The 24,999-nt window shown below is 42.4% G+C and overlaps 1 protein-coding gene across 4 annotated transcripts; it reads left to right on the forward strand.

Annotated features, from left to right (window-relative positions):
• AMPD1 (adenosine monophosphate deaminase 1) lies at positions 353–23,690 on the forward strand. 4 transcript variants are annotated; one of them, XM_021088431.1, is made up of 17 exons: positions 414–511; positions 2,140–2,151; positions 5,512–5,666; positions 5,954–6,134; positions 7,081–7,246; positions 11,182–11,347; positions 14,962–15,181; positions 15,653–15,782; positions 16,987–17,181; positions 17,475–17,606; positions 18,288–18,451; positions 20,111–20,237; positions 20,416–20,579; positions 21,264–21,384; positions 22,428–22,601; positions 22,772–22,882; positions 23,511–23,690. In XM_021088431.1, the coding sequence occupies exons 3-17, from the start codon at positions 5,627–5,629 to the stop codon at positions 23,667–23,669; spliced, it is 2,250 nt and encodes a 749-aa protein (XP_020944090.1). In that variant the 5' UTR covers positions 414–511; positions 2,140–2,151; positions 5,512–5,626; the 3' UTR covers positions 23,670–23,690.

Consider the following 24,999-nt stretch of genomic DNA (forward strand, 5'->3'; position numbering starts at 1 on the left):
GTGTGTGTGTGTTGAGAGCTTGATTAATGTACCAGCATATTCACCAACCCTGGTTAGCCGTACTCAGGATTAAAATCCTGAGGACCTTGACTTTGCAGAGCTGGGAAGACCTCATTGTGTTTCACTAGGGTGGAATATACTTGACCGTCACTGGTCAAGTCAGACAATAAAAGTACACTTGAAGAGAATCCAATCTGTAGGAAGATTTAGAGGGTATTGAAATGAAATTCTTGGCCTACCACCGATATCTTGTCTGAAATCCCAGGGTAAACACCGAAGGCTTCACCTGTTTTTCACTGTCAATGCTAAAGCTATAAATAGGTCTAAAGCTCATCTCTCTCCTTTTAGCAGAGAAGGGTCAAGTTACCAGGGCAAAGCAAAAATAATAAAATAAATGTCAGCGTATTTTATAGTGTCAGTCAGTCATCCTCACAGTCTCCTGTCTCTTCCTTTCTACTGTGCTATCCTAGAACCAAGGATCCCAGCACAATGCCTCTGTTGAAACTTCCAGGTAGGTGTGCAAAAGCGTTTGGAGAGTTCAGTTCTTTTAATGTGCACTCATTCCTTTAACTATCATGTCAGCTCTGGGAATCCTTTCTTTAGGGTTCATGGTAGTTTTAATGAATACATTTCAGGAAGAGACAAGACAAAGTTTTCAAGGGGGTTTCGGTTTTTAGTTTTAGGAGGAAGGTAATCTTCTAAAACTGTATCATGGGATAGCATCCTTGATGATCTCAGGAGAAAACTGTGTGAGATATGTCATATCTACTCTGCTAGTCTAAACAAAACTTGTACTGCTACACTTCTGAGAAGAGTCCTATATAATGTTTGTAGCTATGCTATTAGCTGAAAATCATGAGCATAACAGCAGTATTAACCCAATCTGTATATTCTGCTTGTTCACAATCCAGGTTTGTACACAGATTAATTTTTAAAATAATAATGTTATAGGTTATTCTCATTATAAAAGTAATACATGTTTCAGGTGAAATAAAAAGAAATTTCACTGAAAAATAAAAGCAATAAACACTAATTTAGAAAAATTGGAAATAAAATACAACCACAATCCCATTATCCGAAGATAACACTTTTAACCTCTTAGTGTTTTTCTTTTGAAATGTTTCCTTTCAAATTTAAAGATTTAAAAAAAATACAGTTGAGATTATATTATGAATCCTGCCCTTTGTTGATTTCATATTATAACTTAATCATTTACCATGGTACTCCAGATTCTTCCTAAACATGATTTTAAATGGCTATGTAATATTCCAATTTTCTTAACTAACCTCTTAGCTAACCTTTATGATTTTCTTAACCTTTATGATTTTTTTTTTTTGGTTTTTGTTTTTTTTCTTTTTTGTCTGCCCTGAGGCATATGGAATTCCTGGGATCAGATCCAAGCCACACCTGTGGCAATACCTGATCCTCCAACCCACTGCACTGGGCCAGGGATGGAACCTGCATCCTGGCAATGCAGAGACACCACCACTCCTGTTGCGCCACAGCGGAAACTCCTCTTTATGATTTTTTAAGTATGAATATTCTCTGACAATAATATTTATAACTAAAAATGTTTCCATGTTTAAGGATTATTTCAGTAGAGTAGATGCTCAGAAATAGCTGTTTTGTAGGTGTTAATTGTTTACCAAATGATCTATTTTAGTTTGCCTGCTGCCAGCATTGTGTGAGAGTTTCCATCTCTCCATCAGGTTTTTAAAAATCACATTTGGAGTTCCCTGATGGTGCACCAGGTTAAGGATCTGGCGTTGTCATGGCTGTAGCTTGGGTTCAATCCCTGGCCTGGAAACTTCCACATTCAGCAGGCACAGCAAAAATAAAAATAAAAAATCAAATAAAATCACATTTTATAAAGAGTACCTCAATAAGCTTATAAACATAAATTTAGAGACAAATTAGAAAGGAAAAGAAAATGAAGAGGCACATAATGACTGTCTTCCCAGGGTTTTCTAATGGCAGCAAATTGTAGAAGAACAGAGGAGAGAGATGTAATCTCACATTCCACCACACCCCTTCCTTGTATCAACCTACATATTTCTATTCCAAAGCACTGATTAGCAGCCACTATGATTTCTGAATGTTGTTCATACATTTTATCTTGTTCTATTTTACTTCATACAGCAGAAGAAAAACGTGAGTATTTTGGATTATTTTTCCTGCCCTTTGCCATCGTATCAATTTTAAAAAGATACTACTCTTTAATTCAGAAACATAGCTATTTTTCAGCAGTGTTTATTAAGTGATAGCCAGCAAATATTTATAATGACCATGGATCACCCAGAGTGTAGCAAATGAACTCATGGATTTTCCTGACTCCAATAAAAATCCATCTTTTAAAGAGAACCTCATGGAGCATTCATTTGCTATTTTGAAATAAAATAATATTGTCCTTTAGACATTAGCTAAGGGGCTCTACTGAGTCTTACCTTTGTAGACCCTCAACTCCAATGTAAAAAATTTACGGTAAAGTTTCATGACCAGATAAAATGAAACTCCATTTAAAAAAATAAAATCGGGTTTTCCCGTCATGGCGCAGTGGTTAATGAATCCGACTAGGAACCATGAGGTTAATGAATCCGATTAGGAACCATGAGGTTTCAAGGCCAATCCCTGGCCTCGCTCATTGGGTTAAGGATCTGGTGTTGCTGTGAGCTGTGGTGTAGGTTGCAGATGTGGCTCGGATCTGGCGTTGCTGTGGCTGTGGCGTAGGCCGGCGGCTACAGCTCCGCTTAGACCCCTAGCCTGGGAAACTCCATATGCCGCAGGTGTGGCCCTAGAAAAAAACAAATAAAATTAAAATAAAATCCTGACTTTTTATGTATCTTCCACTCCATCTCAAATGCAGAGTTGGCCTTTCACTGACTGCAAGTATCTCATAGTGCCTCTGAGTTGCTCTGTGAGATGAGATGTGGCCGATGAAAGGCAGGCAACCTGTCTTTCCTCCACGTGTATAAAGCACTGCTGAGAAATACACATGTTTTTCTGAATCTGTTGGGTGAAGAAGCAAGCATGATATTCTTTTTCTCAAGAGTCTTGGACTTTTTATGTTAATAATAATAATCCCCAACTTCTGGGTCATTTCATCTTTAGAACAATTCTCTGAAGTTGCCATTATTATTATTAACATCCCCCTTTTATGATGATGAACACTGAGGCTCCTAGTCATTAATGCTTTGCCGCTGTCACAGACACTTTCTCTCGCTCCTAGTCTAGTGTCCTTTCTGCATCCCCATCCCCACTCTCCTTCTGGTTTCTACTCTCTTATCTATTTTCTATCTAAATGCGGATGTCCTAACCTCAAGACATTGCCACTCAGATGCTTCCTTTATCTCAAACAGGCTCAAAAACGAGCTCAGCAGTTATCTCTACAAACCCAAGGGAGTCATCTGTCCTTTAGTCCATGAATTCACGGTTACCAAATCTTACTGGCTCGTCTTGTGAAATACCAGTTTCGTTCTTTCCTTTCCCTAATCATCACCACTCCCTGAAGTATTTTTAAAAGGCAACAGCTCTTCAATTAGGAATCAAATTTCAGCTGTGGTTACATGAAGTCAAAACAATTGGTTGATGCATTGGAAGGAAATAATCCAACCATATAATATCTGATGATAATGTAAGCTACTTCCTGAGATTAGACTTTTCAGCTTTCTATAGTGGCTTAGGGAGATATAACCTTAGGAAAAACAATAACGTTTAAAACCATGAAATACAGAGATACATGCCATCCCAGATAACAGATGCTTGTTTTGGAAGAGCCAGCTCTCCAGCAAGCAGGATTTGGTTCCTGAGAATCCATTTTCCAGACTGTTCCCCCTGGGGCCTCTAACAGCATTGCCACAGACTGATGACAAGCCAGGTGATTGTCATCTTCACCCTCTTCCTCTTCATCATCATCATAACCAACTGGCCTACTTCCACTTGCTCTCCATTGTGCATGAAACTTCTTCTAACTTCTGCTTGTCATTCATCCTTGAGGTGCATGTGCTTGCTTGTGATGCTCCGGAAGGAATGATACTATTTTGGGGGGAACAGCTGGCAGTAGGTTGGCGAGGCATTCTCAGGCCATCAAGTGTATCTACTTAGTGTTTTGTTTGTTCCTTTGTGGTTCATGGTGCTTGCCAAAAAACCAGGTATAGCATCCAAAGTTGCTTTTCAGTTTCAGGAAGTGCTTGAGTTCAATGAGACAAATAGATGCATGAAGTTCAGCCAACACAGTGGGCTTCTCTGTTACTCTGGTGTGACCAGCCAGGTTTAAAAACTGGCTGACCTGAGTGTAAGTGTTGGTGAGGTTATGAATCAGTTACTATTTCTAATGTATGCTTCAGCCTGTACTAAGCCATATCATTTATCATTTCCTCAATAGCCAAAGCTAACCCCAAATACCAAATACATGTGTAGTTAATGTTATCAACCTATATCATTCACTTTAATCTGGTGGCTTCTTTTCCTTTAAAAAATTGCTTCAGGAGTTCCCATTGTGGCTCAGCAGTAATGAACCCAACTAGTATTCATGAGGACATGGGTTCGATCCCTGGCCTTGCTCAGTGGGTTAAGGCTCCAGTGTTGCTGTGAGCTGCAGTGTCGGTTGCAGATGCAGCTAGGATCCCAACTGCTGTGGCTGTGGCATAGGCTGGCAACTGTAGCTCCAATTTGAGCCCTAGCCTGAGAATTTCCGTATGCCCTAAAAAAAATAATTGCTTTAAAAGTGCATTTCCACACATATTAACTCACTTGATATCACAACAGCCTTGTGAGTGAGACTTGGTAGGTATCAGTGCTCCACTTGATAGGTAAGGAAACTGAAACCAAGGAAGGTAAAGGAGGTGATAAGTGCAGAACCATACTTGAACACATTACACTTACCTAATTATAATCGAAAATGTGTCATGTTGGAGGACATAGAGGTATTGATGGGGCAGGGATGGGGAGAATCTATCTTTCTGCATGCAGTTTGATTTGTCATCACGTCAACGTTTCTGTTTTCTACCGTTGTTTCAAATATCTAGCTGTTTGCCATTCTCATTATTTGCTACCTGCTCTTTTCTGGAAATACCAAGAGACTTTTAGAAGTATTAGAGGTAATGGCTATTCAGATGGAAACACTTGGGAATCTGGAACATACAATGGAACTTAACAGAAAGGCAGATACTTAATGGCTACCACCACCCTGTATGATGAAACCTTTTCTCTTATATCCTGAGGGTCCTGGGGTTGCTCATTGCCAAGATAAAAGTCATCCCTCTACTCATGTTAAGAATGGGAAAATTAAGGCATGTAAACATAAAATTGGCTTCCAAGGGTCATTCATGATGGAAGTGCAACGCGTTCACACGAAATGGGACTCCCAACACGAGGTAGTGGATTTTAGTTATCACCTTCCCCCAGACACCGGCATACCACCAAGTTGTCAGGATTTGAGGGGGAAAAAAAAAAAAAAAGATTGTGACGTGCAACAGAGGAGGAAAGGCCCTAAAGCACACCTTTCTCTCTCAGAACTACTTAGATCACTGGTTCTTTAGGAAGAAAAATGCCAAGGACCAACTACCCTATCTACATCTTTAAAACCATCAGAAAAACTCCACCAACCCAGTGAGAACGACTGTGCTGCATGGTGACTATGAAATCAAACTTAGCCCCGTCAGAAACAGGTGATCTTGTATTAAGTGTTCGTCCTGCAAGAGCCCAATCTCATCTTTAGGACTCTCCTAAAGTTTGTTATAAGAATCTGACCCATGATTCTGAGCACAGATTTCCAAGCAACCCACACAGAAAGAGAGTAGGCGTTAAGCTCCATCAGGTGTCTGGGACTCTCGCTGGAGAGCAGGAGAGCCGTGTACTCGGGGTAGTCCTTAGCCATGCACCTTACCCGTAGAAAAAACTCTCGGATGACTTTTGAGAAAATGCTTGAATATTAACATGTGAAAACCTCTTTTAGACCTTGATGACGCCACGCGTAGCTTTGCTGAAAAAGTGTTTGCCTCTGAAGTCAAAGATGAGGGAGGCCGTCATGAGATCTCCCCCTTTGATGTGGATGAGATCTGTCCAATTTCTCATCATGAGATGCAAGCACACATATTCCAGCTGGAGGCTCTGTCCACCCCCACAGAAAGCAGGAGGTAAGTGTACAAGGGGAATGCTTAGTGCGTTGGGACACAAGGAAGGGGCAATATCAGGGAAGATGGTTTAGTCTGTTTGAACGATGCTTCAACTTGGAGGAGAAATTCTGCCAGAGTTAAAAATCCACCCGCCTCCCGAGCCCCACATACCCCACACAGAATGAGCTGGGGCAAAGTTACAATGACTAGACAAGAAAACAGTGCCTCCCACTGCTGTCACCCACTTCTCCCTTTAGCTGCAGCCTCCCTATCCTCCCAAGCCAGAGGACACAATCGACTCCTTGATTAGTCCAAACCAAAGCAGGCTGACGGCTGCTGTGCACACTGTCAATTTCCCCACTATAGGCGTAGAAACTGGAACCCAAGAGCTTCATCTACGGACCCTGTCCTTAGTCAACCTTAGTGCTGGGCTGACTGATAGGACTCCTGTCCTCCAGCCAGTCCGACTCCTCCTGGTCTCAAGGACACAGCCCTCTGTTTCTGCCCTCATGCCCTGCCTATCCTATGCCTCTGGTGCATAATTACTGCCCTCCCTGAACAGATCCCTCTCCACAGAGCCTGTTCATTTTTCCTTGTTTGAACTACTCTAGTACTTTCTGTCACTCTGTGCCACAGGCTAGTCCTCAAACCTGTCACTGACCCCTTACGTGGAACCCTGTCCTCACAGCACCCCCCACCCCCACCAGCTTCATGATGAAGAGATCATACTGCTGTGCTTTCCTTGGTTTTGTATCTTTAAAGAAAGAACAACAATCTACCTTCTTCGGCATCCTCCATAGGACCTAACAAAGGGCTGTGGTGGCTTGGGTTGCTGCTGCTGCGGTTCGGTTTGATCCCTGACCCAGGAACTTCCGCATGCCATGGGAGTGGCCAAAAAAATTTTATTGCCATGAAATTCCCAATGAAGATAACGTTACGCCATTTTATTTTTCCATTTCAAACACAGAAAAAAGCGTTTCTTTGGACGGAAGACCATTAGCTTGTCTGTTCCACAAAGTGAAGCCTCTTCCACCAAGCTGTCCCACATTGACGAGTACATCTCTACATCTCCCACTTATCAGACAGTGCCTGATTTTCAGAGGGTGCAGATCACTGGTGATTATGCCTCTGGGGTGAGTTCTTCTTGCCCCTCAGCTGTATCTGCTGGGAAGATACTCGGCTTGATTATTTCAGCTTCTTTCCTTCCTCAGTTCCTTTTGAGGAAGGTGTTGCTCCCCTGTCCTTTGTTATATTGCATAATTGCATTTTGATACTGATGTGCTAGGACTTCCATTTCTGTTTTGCTTTTTTTTAAAAAAAATTATTGGGGTAGAGTTGACTTATAACATTGTGTTAGTTTTGGGTGTACAGCAAAGTGAATCGGTTATACATGTACATATATTCATTCCTTTTCAGCTTCTTTTCCCATATAGGTTATTAGATCAAATCGAGTAGATTTCCCTGTGCTATACAGTAGGTCCTTGTTACTTATCTACTGTAGATGCAGTAGTGTGTATATGTTAAAGCCGACCTCCTAATTTATCCCTCCCTCCATGTTTTGCTTTTATCATCTCACCTTTCTCCTCCTTTATTTCATTGCTTGCAGTAGAATGTGGTGTATGTGTTGTTACAGAATGCAGTGGACAGATTTTGGCCGAAGAGAGGAGCATCTGGACTAGTCCCACCGAAGGGATCATAAAGCAGGAAAGGGAGCCACCGGGAAGCACGGGGAGAGGGGGAAGGGCTCTTGGGCAAAAATGGACACAGAGCAGACCTAGGATGGAGAGAAGGGCTGCAGGTACCAAAAACCAATTGGAAGAAAACAGATCAGGGGAAAGCGAGGGAGAAGAGAAAAAAAGAGTTGAGAGACCAGAGAAAAGAAGATAAGTTGAGAGTTCCCATTGTGGCTCAGTGGTTAACGAATCCGACTAGGAACCATGAGGTTGCGGGTTTGATCCCTGGCCTTGCTCAGTGGGGTAAAGATCCAGCATTGCCGTGAGCTGTGGTGTAGGTCGCAGATCCTGCATTGCTGTAGCTATGGTGTAGGCCAGCGGCTGCAGCTCCAATTAGACCCCTAGCCTGGGAACCTCTGCATGCCTCAGGAGCAGCCCTAGAAAAGGAAAAAAAAAAAAAAAAAAAAAAAAAAAAGATAAGTTGGAACATTCTAAGGGGGCTATTGTTTTTCCACCAACTGCCCTCTCCGATTTCACTGCACATGCTTACACAGTAGATTATTGCTTGGAACAGACTCTAGGATGCCACATGGAGAGTAAATTCAGGTTGCAAACAACTTGACCCACTTGTCCTATCCAAAACAGTTGGTCAATTAATAAATCTCTGCCACAGGGACTTGCAGAATCAGCATCGTATTGGTGAAACTGCTATTTAGCCATTAGCCTATGCTCCAAATATAGTTTTAACGACCAGTCCTAAGCCCCCTTCTCATGTAACTGACCCACTTAGGGTCAGTCCTAAGATATTTAAAAGTGACAGAGCAATGAAATGGACCCTATTTTTGTTTATTCATTATCTCTATGATAATCTGAGTGTTCTACAGATAGCAAGGGTTTTAGACACTAAATAGCCCAAACAAAATGTTTGATAGCAACAATGAACAACAAAGTTTGGAAAGGTCCAGAGTTCAAAAAGCCACAAATATTAGGAGTTCCCTCCGTGGCTCAGCAGAAACAAATCTGACTAGTATCCATGAGGATGCAGGTTGGATCCCTGGCCTCGTCAGTGGGTTAAGGATCCGGCGTTGCCATGAGCTGTGGTGTAGGTGGAAGATGCGGCTTGGATCCTGTGTTGCTATGGCTGTGGTATAAGCCAGCAGCTACAGCTCCAATTTGATCCCTAGCCTGGGAGACTCCATATGCTGAGGAACCCTTAAAAAAAAAAAAAAGCCACAAATATTAGGCAGTCGACTTAATCCCTATGTGCTTGATGGAAATGCAAAAGGAATAAAAAGAAAGAAAATGAAAGGAAGGACAAGGTTCACAGAAGTCAGGGAGTAGCTTCTCCTCCTGTAAGAGCTGGAGGGTGCCTGAAACCTTGTCCCATAGAGACTTTGAAGACACAAGTATGTTGCTACACCTGTTGGCTGAAGGTGGCTGAGCTACTGAGCAACGCCCCACCTGGTTGTAGTCTGTACTGGAGTCAGTCTTCACCCTTGTAACTGAACAAAGAGGTAAATGGGGAATTAGATCCAAATTTCCAAGGCCATTCATTCCAGATAAACAACAATTCAATTTAATGTCTTTTTTTTTTTTTTCTGTCTCTTTGCCTTTTCTAGGGCTGCTCCTGCGGCATATGGAGGTTCCCAGGCTAGGGTCTAATCGGAGCTGTAGCCACTGGCCTACGCCATAGCCACAGCAATGCAGTATCTGAGCCGCGTCTGCAACCTACACCACAGCTCACGGCAATGCCGGATCTTTAACCCACTGAGCAAGGCCAGGGATCGAACCCGAAACCTCATGGTTTCTAGTCAGATTCATTAACCACTGAGCCACGATGGGAACTCCCAATTTAATCAGTCTTTATAGAGCACCTTACTTTGTGTCAGGCATTGCATGTTAAGTGCTAGGATGCGAAGGTATATAAGATCCAGCTCTTGGAGTTCCCGTTGTGGTGCAGTGGAAAAGAATCTGACTACAAATAATGAGGTTGCAGGTTCGATCCCTGGCCTTGCTCAGTGGGTTAAGGATTCAGCGTTGCCATGAGCTGTGGTGTAGGTCACAGATGCGGCTCCGATCTGGCATTGCTGTGGCTCTGGCGTAGGCCGGCAGCTACAGTTCCGATTAGACCCCTAGCCTAGGAACCTCCATATGCTGCAGGTGCGGCCCTAAAAAGCAAAAAAAAAAAAAAAAAAAAAAAAAAGATACAGCACTGTCCTTGGGATCTGAGAGGTTAGCAGCCTATTAGGTGGCAAAGGAAAAAGCATACCATTGGAAGCAGATTCCCAGGCCTATCACTTGTCCCAGATGCTCTTGGCCAAGGTCAGCTGGTCTTTAAAAAGAATTTCGACTGATTAGAATCAATATCTGGACCTCAAATCCCTGGGAACAAACTTACATGGGTCTCAGAAAGTCATCCAACTCTGGTGATAAGTATGCAGTGATTTCAAGTTATAAGTGCTTGGGCATGCCAGGCCCCACCAGCAGTCTGGGATGGAGCAGGGGAAATAGATCAGCTTAGGAAATTTTCAGCAGTTCTGAGAAAATTTTACTCGAGAATCTATTTTTAGTCACAAAGTTCTCCTTGGAATAACTATACGGGAAACAGTCTGGAAAAGAATGGATGTGTGTATATGTGTAATGATTCACTTGGCTGTACACTTGAAACTAACAGAACATCATAAATCAACTATACTCCAATAACATTTTAAAAAAATTCATTATGTTACACAGTTGAACTTCAGAAATGTACGTTCTCAAGCTCAACATTTGTCAGGAACTGTCACTCACAGCTTATTTCTTTTACAGTCAAAATAGCATTTAATTTTCGTTTTGTTAAAGTTCTCTTTAAAACCATCCCAATGATTGCTTACAGGACGATGTTCTGAGCCATTTACAGCTACAGAAGGTAATGCATGCAGGACAAGATTTGAGGAGTGTGTGTGACACCTCATTCACTCTCCAATATTTCCCCCACTGAGCAGCAGATGGTTTGAATTCTCAAATTAGACCAACCTTATCTTTCAGTTGAGAGACTATCTTCAGAAGCCCATACCTAAAATATCTCTGTGTCATCAGGAGGAAGCATTTTCCATGTTAGAATGGGTTCTTTTACTCATACTTGCTAGATAATCACTGCTTTCTAGCAAAAATCGGACATGAGACTCTAAGGAAAGACTCGAAGGACAAATACATTTTGGTAGAAATGAAAGAGTGAGAAAAATTTTAGGAGCTGCTCCTGGAGGGAGACCAGGGCCCAGGTCGAGTGGGAAGCAGCCGAGTGGGTGGAGGTGGCTCAGCAGGGGCTGCGACCCCAGGAGAGCTGGGAGGTGCCTAAGACAAGCTTTAGCATGTCTCTGATTTTCACAGGAGCTACTCTGAAATTCTCTTGGTAGGTTACAGTGGAAGATTTTGAAATGGTTTGCAAAGGTCTTTATCGGGCATTGTGTATACGGGAGAAGTACATGCAGAAGTCGTTTCAGAGGTTTCCAAAAACCGCTTCCAAGTATTTGAGGAATATTGACGGTGAGGCTTGGGTAGCAAAGGAGAGCTTCTATCCCGGTGAGTCATTTTCTTATATAATGTCTGGAATATAGCTTTAGGTTTAACTACTAGCTATTAAATGTGCTCCGTCATTGTAAATAACCCAGCTTTAAAATACCATAGTCGGAGTTCCCTGGTCACCTAGTGGCTAAGGATTTGGCATTATCAGTGCTATGGCTCAGGTTACTGCTGTGGCTCCCAAGCCAGGAATTTCTCCATGTCATGAGTGCAGCAAAAGAAAAAAGAAGGAAAAAAATACCATATTCACCTTTGGCACCATGCTCTGTCCTGCCCAAGTACCCAATCACTTGATTCAATCTGTACATTATCTCTCAGAATGTACCTCTCCACCATTCCCCAAGCACTAATTTAGGCCTGTATTTCTCTTTGTCCAGGTTATTGCAATAGCTTCCTCACTACGCTATGAAATTCTTTTTTTTTTTTTTTTCTTTTTAGGGCCACACCCACAGCATATGGAAGTTACCAGGCTAGTGGTCCCGTTGAGCTACAGCTGCTGGCCTACGCCACAATCACAGCAACACGGGATCTGAGCCACATCTTCAACCCACACCACAGCTCACAATAACACCAGATCCCCGACCCACTGAGCGAGGCCAGGGATCAAACCCGAATCCTCAGGAACACTAGTCAGCTTCATTTCCACTGTGCCACAACGGGAACTCCCTGCTCTGTGAAATTCTGATCTCATTCCCCTTTGGTTCATCCTCACTTTGGTACCAGCTATTATAACAGGGATCTAAGCACATCTGCCTCCTGACAAAAATCTTCAACCGCTCCCCGTTACTTTCAAAGTCCAGTCTTTAGCCTGGCATTCAAGGCCTACCACCATCTGGCCTACTAACTCTGTTTTTTTATCTATTATTTATTTATTATCAGAATTGCACACTCAATCTCTGTTTTGTTTTGTTTTTTTGTTTGTTTGTTTTTGTTTTTGTTTTTTTTGTCTTTTTGTCTTTGCAACCGTGGCATATGGAGGTTCCCAGGCTAGGGGCCCAAGCGGAGCTGTAGCTGCCGGCCTTTGCCAGAGCTACAGCAACGTGGGATCCAAGCTGCTGTCTGCAACCTACACCACAGCTCACGGCAACGCCGGATCCCCATCCCACTGAGCAAGGGCAGGGATCGAACCCGAAACCTCATGGTTCCTCGTCGGATCTGTTAATCACTGAGCCACGACGGGAACTCCTCACTCTCTTTATAGACTTACCTCCTTACTCCACCTTTGAACTCTTTGTTCTGCTTGGAAGTATGCCCTGTCCTCCATCTAGTTCAGCACATTCCTGTCTCTGAACTGTTGCCATGCTGTGCCCTGTGCTGCAGTGCCCTTCCCTTCACACTTTCGCTGTACGCCTGAATATCCAGATCCAATCTCATCCTTCAAGGTGCAGCTCAAACATCATCATTTCCTGCCTTCCTCTGACCTGTAGATAAAAGTAAACTACATGGGAGTTCCCTGGTGGCTCAGTGGGTTCGATCCCTGGCCTGGGAACTTTAGCATGCCAAGGGCATGGCCAAAAAAAAAGTAAAATAAAAAGATTCTAGATTCTAGGTCCTTATCCACATTATTCCTCCTCAAATCCTTTCCATTGCACTTTATTTATATATCTCATTTTTTCCACACTGTCTTGTAAAAGTTGAGTGCATATATTAAAACCATCAGATTTTGATAATTTCACAATTTAACAATTTCTAGTCTATGACATATCATTATTCATTTAACTCATTGTGGGCATTTAGATTTCTGACTTTTAAAAATTAATTTCTAACAAGGCTACAATAGGCATCCTTAGGTAAACATCCTTGAGCCGTTGCTTTATAGCTTTAGGATTAGATTCTAGAATTGAAATTTCAGGGGAGGCAAATATTTAAGGTTATTGAATTATTAAACTGCTATGTTGTTAAAACTGTAGCAATGCACTGTTTCACTTCTTTCATGTTTCATATCTCTCTTTTAGATAGAAAATGTGCAAACTTTTTCTTTCTATATTATTTTTCTCACGCTGGTGGTCTTTGTCCTCATAAACCGGAGACTTTCTGATGCCTTGGGCACATCTTGTTGAAAGTAAAGGAGTGTTTTCAAGGCTGTGACAGTGTGGAATTCATTCTTGACTTTCTTAGGTTGAAACTGTTAGCAGTAGAAAGAAGGAGGCCCTTATCCACATTATTCCTCCTCAAATCCTTTAGCAAATATTGTATGGGCTTTAAAAGGTGGAAAATATAATAAGAATGGCCATTCTTTTTTTTTTTTTTTTTTTGCTTTTTAGGGCCTCACCCGCAGCATATGGAAATTCCCAGGCTAGGGGTCGAATCAGAGCTACAGCTGCTGGCCTACGCCACAGGCACAGCAATGCAGGATCTCAGCCACATCTGCGACCTGCACCACAGCTCACAACAACGCCAGATTCTTAACCACTGAGCAAGACCATGGGTCGAAGCCGCAACCTCATGGTTCCTGGTCAGATTTGTTTCCACTTGCACCATGATGGGAACTTCAAAAATGACCACTCTTAAAATAAGAATTTATTTTATATTTCCATTTATATTAAAACCACTCCAGATGGAGCACGAAGGATTTTTTAGAGCAGTAAGACCATTCTGTATGATACTATAAGGGTGGATTCATGTCGTTATAAAAACATTTGTCAAACCTCAGAGAATGTACACCACCAAGAGTGAACCCTAAAGTCAACATTATGGACTTTGGATGATAGTGATGTGTCTGCGTAGGTTCATCGACTGTAGCCACTCTGATGTGAGGTGTGAATAGTGAGGAAGGCTGTGCCTGTGTGGGGACAGGGGTACATGCAAACTTGTGTTTGATGCTCAGTGTTGCTGTGAACTTAAAACAGTTCTAGAAAATTAAGTCTACTAAAAAATAGCCATTCTAAATTAAGACTAATAGAAAAGGTTTAAACAAGGAAAAGGTTCAAACTGCTTTTTAACTATAGTTTTACTTTTATTTCTATGCAATTATAACAACAAAATGCTCTAAACAGGAAGACTTTTATAAACTTTATTAAATTATTAAAATTAGTTGTAAGTATATAGCAATTATATAAACAGCACTTCTAAAGAACTTGAAAATCATTCTTACACTTTATACTACTAATTGAGTCACTTTTGAAAAGCGTTATAAAAATGAACTTCAGCTTAGCTCTGGATAATTACAACCTGTGATGTACAGAACTGCAAATAAATGAGATCTCCTAGGGTTTTTTTGTTTGTTTTTTGTCTTTTTGTCTTTATAGGGCCACACCTGCGGCATATGGAGGTTCCCAGGCTAGGGGTCTAATCGGAACTGTTGCTGCCAGCCTATGCCAGAGCCACAGCAATGCCAGATCCGAGCCGCATCTGCAACCTACACCACAGCTCACGGCAACGCTGTATCCTTAACCCACTGAGCCAGGCCAGGGATGGAACCCGTGACCTCATGGTTCCTAGTCGGATTCGTTTCCCCTGCACCATGACGGGAACTCCCCAGTATTTTTTTAATTACTCCATGAATTTTATTACATTTGTAGTTGTACAATGATTTATAGTATTTAATTTTGGTTATTTTTATGTGGTCACTCATCCTATGTGCTGATATATTACCATGTGTTTTATTGAAAAAGTCTTTACCCCTCCTATGAAGAAGGGAGAAGACCCCTTCCGAACAGATAACCTCCCGGAAAACCTGGGTTATCACCTCAAAATGAAGGACGGTGTGGTTTACGTCTATCCTAATGAAGAAGCAGCCAGCAAAGAGGAGCCCAAGCCCCTTCCTTACCCAAATCTGGACACCTTCTTAGATGATATGAATTTCTTACTCGCTTTAATTGCCCAAGGGCCTGTGTAAGTATAAGACCTAATCTGCGGCTACTATTACTACTGCTGATAGTAAGACTAAGTTTTATCGATTGCTGGCAATGTTCAAACACTATGTTAAACCCTTCATATTCATGATTTCTTTTACTCCTCACAATTGTTCTATGAGGCGGGTACTTTTATAATTGTTATAATTCCAGATTTATAAGCTGAGACTCTGATGAGTTAATTTGCCCAAAGTCACCCAGGTGACTGAGGCAGGATTTAAGCCCAAACCCCCTCTTACTGTTTTGTCCAACTTTGATGAAACGATTATGTATTTGGAGCCCAATAGTTTTCAAATTAGATTAACTGCAGAGTAAGCCAAACTATTTGTTCCGTTTCAAAACAAACATAATTGTTTCCTGTAAGTGATAAGGGTCCTGATGGTTTTGAAATTGTGACTGTCCTCCTTAAATGTCCGGAACTTTTTACATTATGTGATTTAATTTTCCACAGTAAGACCTATACCCACCGGCGCCTGAAGTTCCTCTCCTCCAAGTTCCAGGTCCATCAGATGCTCAATGAGATGGATGAGTTGAAGGAGCTGAAGAACAATCCTCACCGGGACTTTTACAATTGCAGGAAGGTAAGTACATTTGCTGTTCAGAGGTCACTCCTGGACAAAAACACTATCCCAATTACTTCTTGAGCAGGACCAGAAAGGTACTGCTTTTCTGATTAATGTAAGATTTCTGCAGGCTCAGGGGAATTTAGTGAAAGCAGATAGATTATGTCGGAGAGACTAAAATGCCACTTCTACTGTTTCCTACATGGAAAAGTTTACCACATTCTTGCCATAAAAAATTATAGTTATTATCAACAACCAAAACAACAAAATATATAAAACCTCAAAAACCGCTGTTCTAGGTTTTGGAAGATCTTCATTCTAGTCTCTCTTCTTCTGCTTCCTGAGTGTAAGGCACTGGGGGAAGGGATTAAATATTTCTGAGTTTGTTTCCTCAGTTGTAAAACTGGGAATTATATCTGCTCAACTAGCTTCCAAGAGGATTGTGAATATCAAATAAGCTAATGCTGGTGGAAAACAAATCAACTAGAAACACTTCCAGGATGTCTTCTGACCATTTAAGTGATTGCAAGGAGGTGGGAGTAGGAAATAGGAGCAGAGGTTCGGGACCAACTCCTGGCTGAGCCGCCTGTATAATCTTGAGCAAATTACTTAATCTATCAAAACTTCATCTTATAAAATTGTAATTGTAAAAACATCTAGGAGTTCCCTGGTAGCTCAGTGGGTTAAGGATCCAGTGTTGTCACTGCAGCGGCTCAGGTTGCTGCTATGGCTCAGGTTGGATCTCTGGCCCCAGAACTTCTGCATGCTGCAGGAGTGGCCAAAAAACAAAGACACAACAACAGCAAAAACCCATCTAATGCATAAGTGCCATCGCGGTGCCACAGCTTCATCATTTCAGTCCTTTCTCACTTTAGGGATGAAAGCTGTGGCAGCTACTTCACTTCAGTCATGTCTCAGGAATGGAGAATTATCCCTAAGAATTTTGTGTGGATCAAATGCAGGAGTTAAATTGGATGTACAGATGTCCAAGAGAAGCGGGCACCCTTATTGCATCCAGCCTAAACTTTCACATCCTCTCAAGGGCACAAAAAAGTACCACGGGTTCTTTTCTTGCTCGGCCACCTCCACCAGCTGTCAGGTCACACCCTTACCATCTACCCCTTTCTCCCATCACAGTGGGATCTGCAGCCCCCATAGCCTCTAATAGAGCAGCATCACTAAGGCTGATTGTCGGTTTTTCCTTCTCTGAATGTACACACAGGTGGACACCCATATCCACGCGGCTGCGTGCATGAACCAGAAACATCTGCTTCGCTTTATTAAGAAATCTTACCAAATTGATGCCGACAGAGTGGTCTATAGCACCAAGGAGAAAAATCTGACCCTAAAGGAACTTTTTGTTAAATTAAAAATGCATCCCTACGACCTGACTGTTGATTCTCTGGATGTTCATGCTGTAGGTTGAAAAGCTAATGTCAGTTTCATCTCATGCTTAGAAGGCCACATGCCTTTCTCCTACAACCTCTCCCTTCTCAGAGCCCTCTTAACCATGTTGGTAAGCACCATGCTGGCTGAAAGAACCCACGGACGTTTTGGGGGTTCTGTCATTGTCAGCCATCCTGGATTCCATTCTTGGAGAGCAACCCCTTCCCCTGCTACCAGACCCCTGTTCCTTGTGGTCATTCCCTAACTCTCTGTGTCCAGGCAGCTCTGATAATGATACACTTGTGCTCCTGTGTCCTGATGCAGGGACGTCAGACTTTCCAGCGTTTTGATAAGTTCAATGACAAGTACAATCCTGTGGGAGCAAGTGAGCTCCGAGACCTCTACCTGAAGACAGACAATTACATTAATGGGGAGTATTTTGCCACTATCATCAAGGTGAGGAGGAACCACCCAGATTTATGATACCCGGCCTGGTTCTTGAGGAGGGGGAAGTAGAGAAGGAGGGAAGGAAGGAGAGAACAGGGAGGGAAGGAAGGAGAGAAAGAAAGGGAGGGCAGAAGGATGATTTCCTGCTATTCCCGGGGTCAAGCACTGCAACAAATGAACGTGGTCATTTCTTCTGAAACACTCACTATAATGATTTTTAAAGTCCTCAATGCCTAGGGCAGAGAAACTAAGGGTATGGATTTGGGATGATGGAACTGGCTCTTGCAGGCTTGGGGAGTTACAGTTCAGGAAGAGTTAGGATCTGAATCTACCCTGATCTTTGTGACATCTGAGCATTGGAGGGCAGGAATGTCATGTGGAGTTGGGAGATGTGTGTTTTGGGAGAGAGGGGACATAGGAAAAGCTGACCCTTTTGCCGCAGTGCTTTGGGATCTCATCATCCTTAGTCTGACGCTTTTTCTCTCTAGAGTCCATTCCTATTGTCTTTTACTTGAACTAGATTCCCTCACCTCTCAGTCCTCTTAGATCTTAACCTTGATAGTTTTCTTCTGACTTCCTTTCACATTTCTTCTGTTTTTCTTAGTACTCATCTTCCTAGATCCCACAGGTTTACACCCCTGAGGGACCGGTGGGAGTTCCTGGCTTTGGACTCCTGTCTTGGCTTTGCAGGAGGTAGGTGCAGACTTGGTGGACGCCAAGTACCAGCATGCTGAGCCTCGCCTGTCAATCTATGGCCGCAGTCCTGACGAGTGGAGCAAACTCTCTGCCTGGTTCGTCCAAAACCGCATCTACTGCCCCAACATGACATGGATGATCCAGGTCCCCAGGATCTAGTACGTACCTGCCCACCGGAAACCCTAAAGCCTGCTTTCATCCCACCTGTCTCACCTCCTCCTCATGACCAAGGAATAGGCAGCACATCTGTATAGAAATGAGCTTTGTTAAACTGTACTGGTCCTGGGTGTCTGGTTTGTCCACCCTGGGTTTAGAACTTTTTTTTTTGCCTTGGTGTGCAGTGGCTGAATGTGGGATCTCAGTTCCCAGACCAGGGATTGAACTGGCAGCGATAGCGCTGAGTCCTATCCACTAGACCACCAGGGAACTCCCTGGGTTTAGCAATCTTGTTCATAGACAGGACCTACAAAGATCATTTCAGTTCAGTTTTCTAACAACATAATTTTTGGTTTTGTTTTTTAAAACACAGGCGTTTATGCAGATCACACAATAACTTATCGTGAATGATTAAAACTTAGCTAGGATAAGAACTATTTACATTTTACTATATATTTTCTCTCTCTGGGTCTTCCTCTCTCTGCCCAGGTCATTCTTGCCTACGTGCATCTGTCCTTAGGTGCATTTTTCTTGTATCAGAACCTCTACCACTGTCTGCTGATACTCTCATTGGCAAGTGCTCAAGTTCTCCGTAATCAATAAGTATTTATCAATGGCATTATTACCTGCTAAGTACTCATTGCCTTCAGGGATGTTCATATCACTGATTTTTTGATCTAAGTATTTGTATATGGTCTGGCCACTGCCTTTATGTTCTGTGTGCCCTGTAACAAGGCAGGAGTTTTATCCTGTCTCTGTAGCCCCTCCCCCAAGTTAACTTTTTGACTGGGGTAAACTTTGTGTCTAATACCATTAAGGCAGAGTGTGGTGGCCAGGAGCATGGGTCCTGGACCTGGACTGGCTATGCTTGAATCCTGCCTCTTCCGTTTATTAGCTTATTGGGCACATCACATGATCTCTCTGGGCCTTGGTTTCCTCATTTTAAAAATGAAGTCCTAACAGTACCTATTTATTGAGTTGTTATGAGGCTTAAATTAGATCATAACTTCTGGCCACTTGAAAGAGTGGATGGCATATATCGAGGGCTGTGTAAGAGTTAGGGAGTTCCTGCTGTGGAACTGCAGCAGCTCGGGTCACTGCGGAGGTTCAGGTTCAATCCCTGGCCTGATGTAGTGGGTTAAAGGATCCAGCATTGCCACAGCTGCAGCGTAGTTTGCAGCTGCAGCTCAGATTCAGTCCCTGGCCTGGGAACTTCCATGTGCTGAAGATGTGGCCATTAAACAAATAAATAAACAAAAAAGAACTTGTTGGATTGTCCCTGGCTACAGCATATCAGAGGTCTTCTTGATAACTGTTTCCTGTCACCGTCTTGTATAGCACACACATAAAAATCATCGAATCTTTTATGGCATAGCTCCTATAACTCTTCATTCTCCATCCGGATGTAGCTGTGAAGGTTTCGTTTTCTTACCAATAGAGGGTTTATAGAAGAGATAGGGCATGCTGTCCAACAAGAAATATGTACCTCTGATGCCAAACTCTAATGGAATCCCTCCTCAGGGGTGACCAAGAAGAGTGCACCTAGGATGGACATGCTAGGTCTTTTCCTGCTCATGGCATGTGGTCCTCTGCTTCCCTCATACTGGGACTATCAGTCCAAAAATCTTTTCCTCCTAAATTCTCTTCATTCTTGCCTCTAGCGATGTGTTCCGATTGAAGAACTTCCTTCCACACTTTGGAAAGATGCTGGAGAACATTTTCATGCCAGTGTTTGAGGCCACCATCAACCCCCAGGCTCACCCAGACCTCAGTGTCTTTCTCAAGCACGTAAGCATGACCCTGCCTTCTTATGGCTGCGCATGGACCAGTCTGCCTATGTAGCCATGATAATTCTTGATGCTTATTTCTGCCATTTGGTCCGTGCCTTTGGGAGCTGAAAGTCTGTCTGAGGGCTGGGACCCTGCATTCAGACTGAACCCACTGCGTGGTTCACCTTTCCTGACAGATTACTGGCTTCGACAGCGTGGATGATGAGTCCAAACACAGTGGCCACATGTTCTCCTCCAAGAGCCCCAAGCCCCAGGAGTGGACCATGGAAAAGAATCCATCTTACACTTATTATACCTATTACATGTACGCAAACATCTTGGTGCTCAACAGCTTGAGGAAGTAAGTCCACGTGAACTGGAGCTAGAAGAGGAATCTCTGTGACACATGCCTTCCGCCATACGTTGGCCCTGTCATGGTTGAGGGCCAGTGCTGCATTGCCAGGATGCCACCAACTGGCCCCTTGGCTTTTTTCTTCAGTTTCTTTACTTTTTTAGAGGGCAGGAATGGACCCTTTGGAGGCTTCAGTAACTTTCACAGTTCCTTGTCTTTTCTTTGGACAATTAAGAATTTACACTAACCACTGTTCAGTTTATTATAAAATTCCATACATTTTATCCTTCTTGATATATCAGGGTAAGGAATAAATAGAGGGATATTATAATGGGTTTTCTGGAAACATTTCCCCCTTAAATTTACGTAGGAGAAATGATGCCATGGTAATAACGATATATTTGGAGGGGAAACTAAAGACGTTTCTGTCCAGGTCATCAAATCTTAACTTTCCTCCGTACCCTCATAGCCTATATGGACTCTTTTTTTTTTTTTTTTTTTTCTTTTTCAAAAAGTCTGTGTTTAGGAAAAATTAAGATTATGATTTGGATTGCCAGTTTTCCTTTGGATGCCCTCCTCCCTTTCAGAGTGTTAATTTTTCCTAGCAGATTTGCTTATACATCACTCTGCCCAGAATTGTTGTCAGGACCCAGCCAGTCACCTGTGATTCCTATAGCAGTTCCATTTCCCTAGGGAACGAGGCATGAATACGTTTCTGTTCCGACCTCACTGTGGGGAAGCTGGAGCTCTCACCCATCTCATGACAGCATTCATGACAGCCGATAATATCTCTCATGGCCTGAATTTAAAAAAGGTGAGTTGGAGAGTTCCCGTTGTGGCTCAGTGGAAACAAATCCGACTAGGAACCAGGAGGTTGCTCAGTGGGTTAAGGATCCGGCGTTGCCACGAGCTGTGGTATAGGTCGCAGGTGCAGTTCGGATCCCGCATTGCTGTGGCTGTGGCGTAGGCCGGTGGCTACAGCTCCGATTAGACCCCTAGCCTGGGAACCTCCTTATGCTGCGGGTGAGGCCCTAAAAGGACCCCAAAAAAGACAACAACAACGAAAACGATGAGTTGGGAGTTCCCTTGTGGCACAGTGGGTTAAGGATTCAGTGTTGTCACTGCAGTGGCTCTGTGATGGCCCAGATTCAATCCCTGGCCTAGGAACTTCCCCATGCTGTGGTGAGTTGGAGCTCTTTTCAATGCTAGCTTTTATATTGGAACTAGAGGAACAGAATTTTTTCCATTATCATTCTGTCACAAGTCATTATCAACACTGGAATCTAATTAGAGCAAAAAAAGATTTTTAAGATTATTTGGTGCATTTCATTTTACAGAGGCAGAGAAGGAAAAGCACTTGCTCAAGATTCCCTGGCTAGTTGGTGGCAGAGAAGAGTTAATGCAAATCTCCTGGCTTCCATTTTAGGACTCTGACAAGGGAGAAATCAGAGGCAGCTTGGCTTACCTTAAATTGGTTTTTGCCAGATTTCTTGTTAGAGCATGTCTTAAAATGCCTCTTGTAAGAGTCAGAACTTTCTTGTAGACAAAAAAAAAAAAAAAAAAAAAAAAAAAAAAAATGTTTCCAGGTGAAGTCTTTTGCCTGAGATGGACCATCTAACTTAGACAATTAAAAATCCAACAATTTGGTTTGACTCAATGCTTCTGAAAATCGATTCCAAATAAACCTATTCCTAATATATTTACATTTAAAAACCATTATTCTTCTTTACAGGGGAATTTAAAGAATAGGTGATAGTTTTGTTGAAAGCTAAAACTTGAGGTAGACTGTGGGGTTTTAACATTTCTGGCTTATGTTCCTTATTTATTTTAAAATATTTTTTCATGTTTCCTTTTCAGAGTCCTGTGTTACAGTACCTGTTTTTCTTAGCCCAGATTCCTATCGCTATGTCACCATTAAGTAACAACAGCTTATTTCTAGAATATGCCAAAAATCCTTTTTTAGATTTTCTCCAGAAAGGGCTAATGATTTCACTGTCGACAGATGACCCGATGCAATTTCACTTCACCAAGGTACGCATATGGGATTGTGAGTAATGCAAGTCTATTTTGTTGACTGTGGTTTACCACCCAGAATTTTAAAGCCAAATGAAAGCATTTCACTATTCTTTTTGTGCAGGATGGCTGTTATTTCTTTTAATGCATTCCTTTTTCTATTTTTTTTCTCAAATAAATAACCTAAGGAGCCCCTAATGGAAGAATACGCCATTGCTGCACAAGTCTTCAAGCTGAGCACCTGTGATATGTGTGAAGTGGCAAGAAACAGTGTTTTGCAATGTGGAATTTCTCATGAGGTAGACCTGCCCTTGACTGACTGTTCTTCTTTTTCTGAGCATAGAATCCGGTAACTTGAATATTGAAAAATTAGTTGGGGAAACATATGTTAAAAATTTATTTCAGGGAGTTCCTGTCATGGCTCAGCAGTAATGAACCTGACTAGTATCCATGAGGAAGCGAGTTCAATTCCTGGCTTCGCTCATTGGGTTAAGGACCAGCGTTGCCATGAGCTGTGGTGTAGGTTGCAGATGCAGCTCAGGTCTGGAGTTTGTGGCTGTGGTATGGGCCATCGGCTACAGCTCTGATTCGACCCCTAGCCTGGGAACGTCCGTATGCCAAGGGTGCAGCCCTAAAAAGACCACAAAAATTTTTTTTATTTCATAAATCATATGACGTTACTGTGGATAGGGACTAGAAGGAATTATTCTGTTTTTCTGGCCATGCTTTTTGGGCAAGGGAAAGAAAATACCCTGGATTTCTCAGCAGCCCATGCACATTGAGGCACTGGATAAGCGCTTTTAATGGTTTATTGTTTTCCTTTGGCCTATAGCGAACATAAGGAAGGAATCTTTGTGGAGGATGTAATAAATGTCTATATCAGGGGGAAAAGAGAAAACAACCATTCTCTTTCTTTTTCTCTTACAGGAGAAAGCAAAGTTTCTGGGTGCCAATTATCTTGAGGAAGGCCCTATTGGAAATGATATCCGAAAGACAAATGTGGCCCAAATCCGCATGGCCTATCGCTATGAAACCTGGTGTTATGAACTTAATTTAATTGTTGAAGGCATTAAATCAGGAGAATAAAACAAATACACCAATCAATAATATCGGCGAAATTTTCATTGTAGACTGTGAATAATAATAGTTACCAGTTATTGATTCCCTATTATAAGCCAAAGATTGTATTAGATATTGTTCCATTGGCATTGTTTTGTTTAGTTCTTTGCACAACTTTATAAATATTATTATCGCCATTCGGTGGAAGATGAATAAACTGAGGTTAGTGATGCTAATAATCTGCATAAGGACACACTTCGTGAGAAGTAGCCGAACCTGGTTTTGTCTGACTCGAGAGTCTCGCTGACTTTCAGGCAAAACAGTCATTGAGGCAGGGCACAAATAGAAGCAAACAATTTGTTATAGGGAGAATATAAGCTTTCGACTTATAGAATGAAACTTGCTAAAGGCACTTTGATGAAAAGTCCTTTTATTAGGACACAACTGAAGTGTGGCTTTCTTGGACAAAAAAGGAACAGGTGTGCCCCCTATAGAAAATTTGTAACTCTGAGTTATTGTACTTAGGGAGAATTTATCTTAGGAAAGAATTCTTAGTTTTAAGGATGTAATTGACAATACAATTATAGTTAGCTGTAGTGGTATATTTTAAATGATTTCACTTACCAAAATAAGATACATGTGTAACTTTTTAGAAACATTCCTGTCACTCAAGGTCAGGTGGCATTCCAATTAGCCAGACTCTACTTGCATGCACATGCAGTTGTGTTGCCATCTAGCGGTTGGGCTGATACTTCATTCACCGTGATAACTGATGAGAGGTCTAAAGTATCCAGTACTATTCTAAACAGCAAAGGTTCACAGCCAGAAGGTACAGCATGAGTGGATACAAATGTGAAAGAACATTTTGTGGGAGTTCCCGTCGTGGCGCAGTGGTTAACGAATCCAACTAGGAACCATGAGGTTGCGGGTTTGGTCCCTGCCCTTGCTCAGTGGGTTGCCGATCTGGCGTTGCCGTTAGCTGTGTAGGTTGCAGACGCGGCTCGGATCCCGCGTTGCTGTGGCTCTGGTGTAGGCTGTGGCTATGGCTCCGATTCGACCTCTAGCCTGGGAACCCCCATATGCCTCGGGAGCGGCCCAAGAAATAGCAAAAAGACAAAAAAAAAACAACCAAAAAAACATTTTGTGAAATATTTCAGAAAGTAATGATATTTAAAATGGGGGAAAAAAAAAAAGCAGATTCCTGCATGCTTCCTCATTCTGTACAGGTAGCCGTAAGCATAGGTGTGATCTCAACAGCATGTCTGTACTAGTCCTAGTGTAAGAATTCTCTCCTTGGTTTCTGAAGTTGAAGTTCTGTTTGCTGAGTATTTGTAAGTCCCTTAGAGAACCTGGTTTT

Source organism: Sus scrofa, chromosome 4 (assembly GCF_000003025.6).
Source record: "Sus scrofa isolate TJ Tabasco breed Duroc chromosome 4, Sscrofa11.1, whole genome shotgun sequence".
In the NCBI taxonomy this organism is placed as follows: domain Eukaryota; kingdom Metazoa; phylum Chordata; class Mammalia; order Artiodactyla; family Suidae; genus Sus; species Sus scrofa.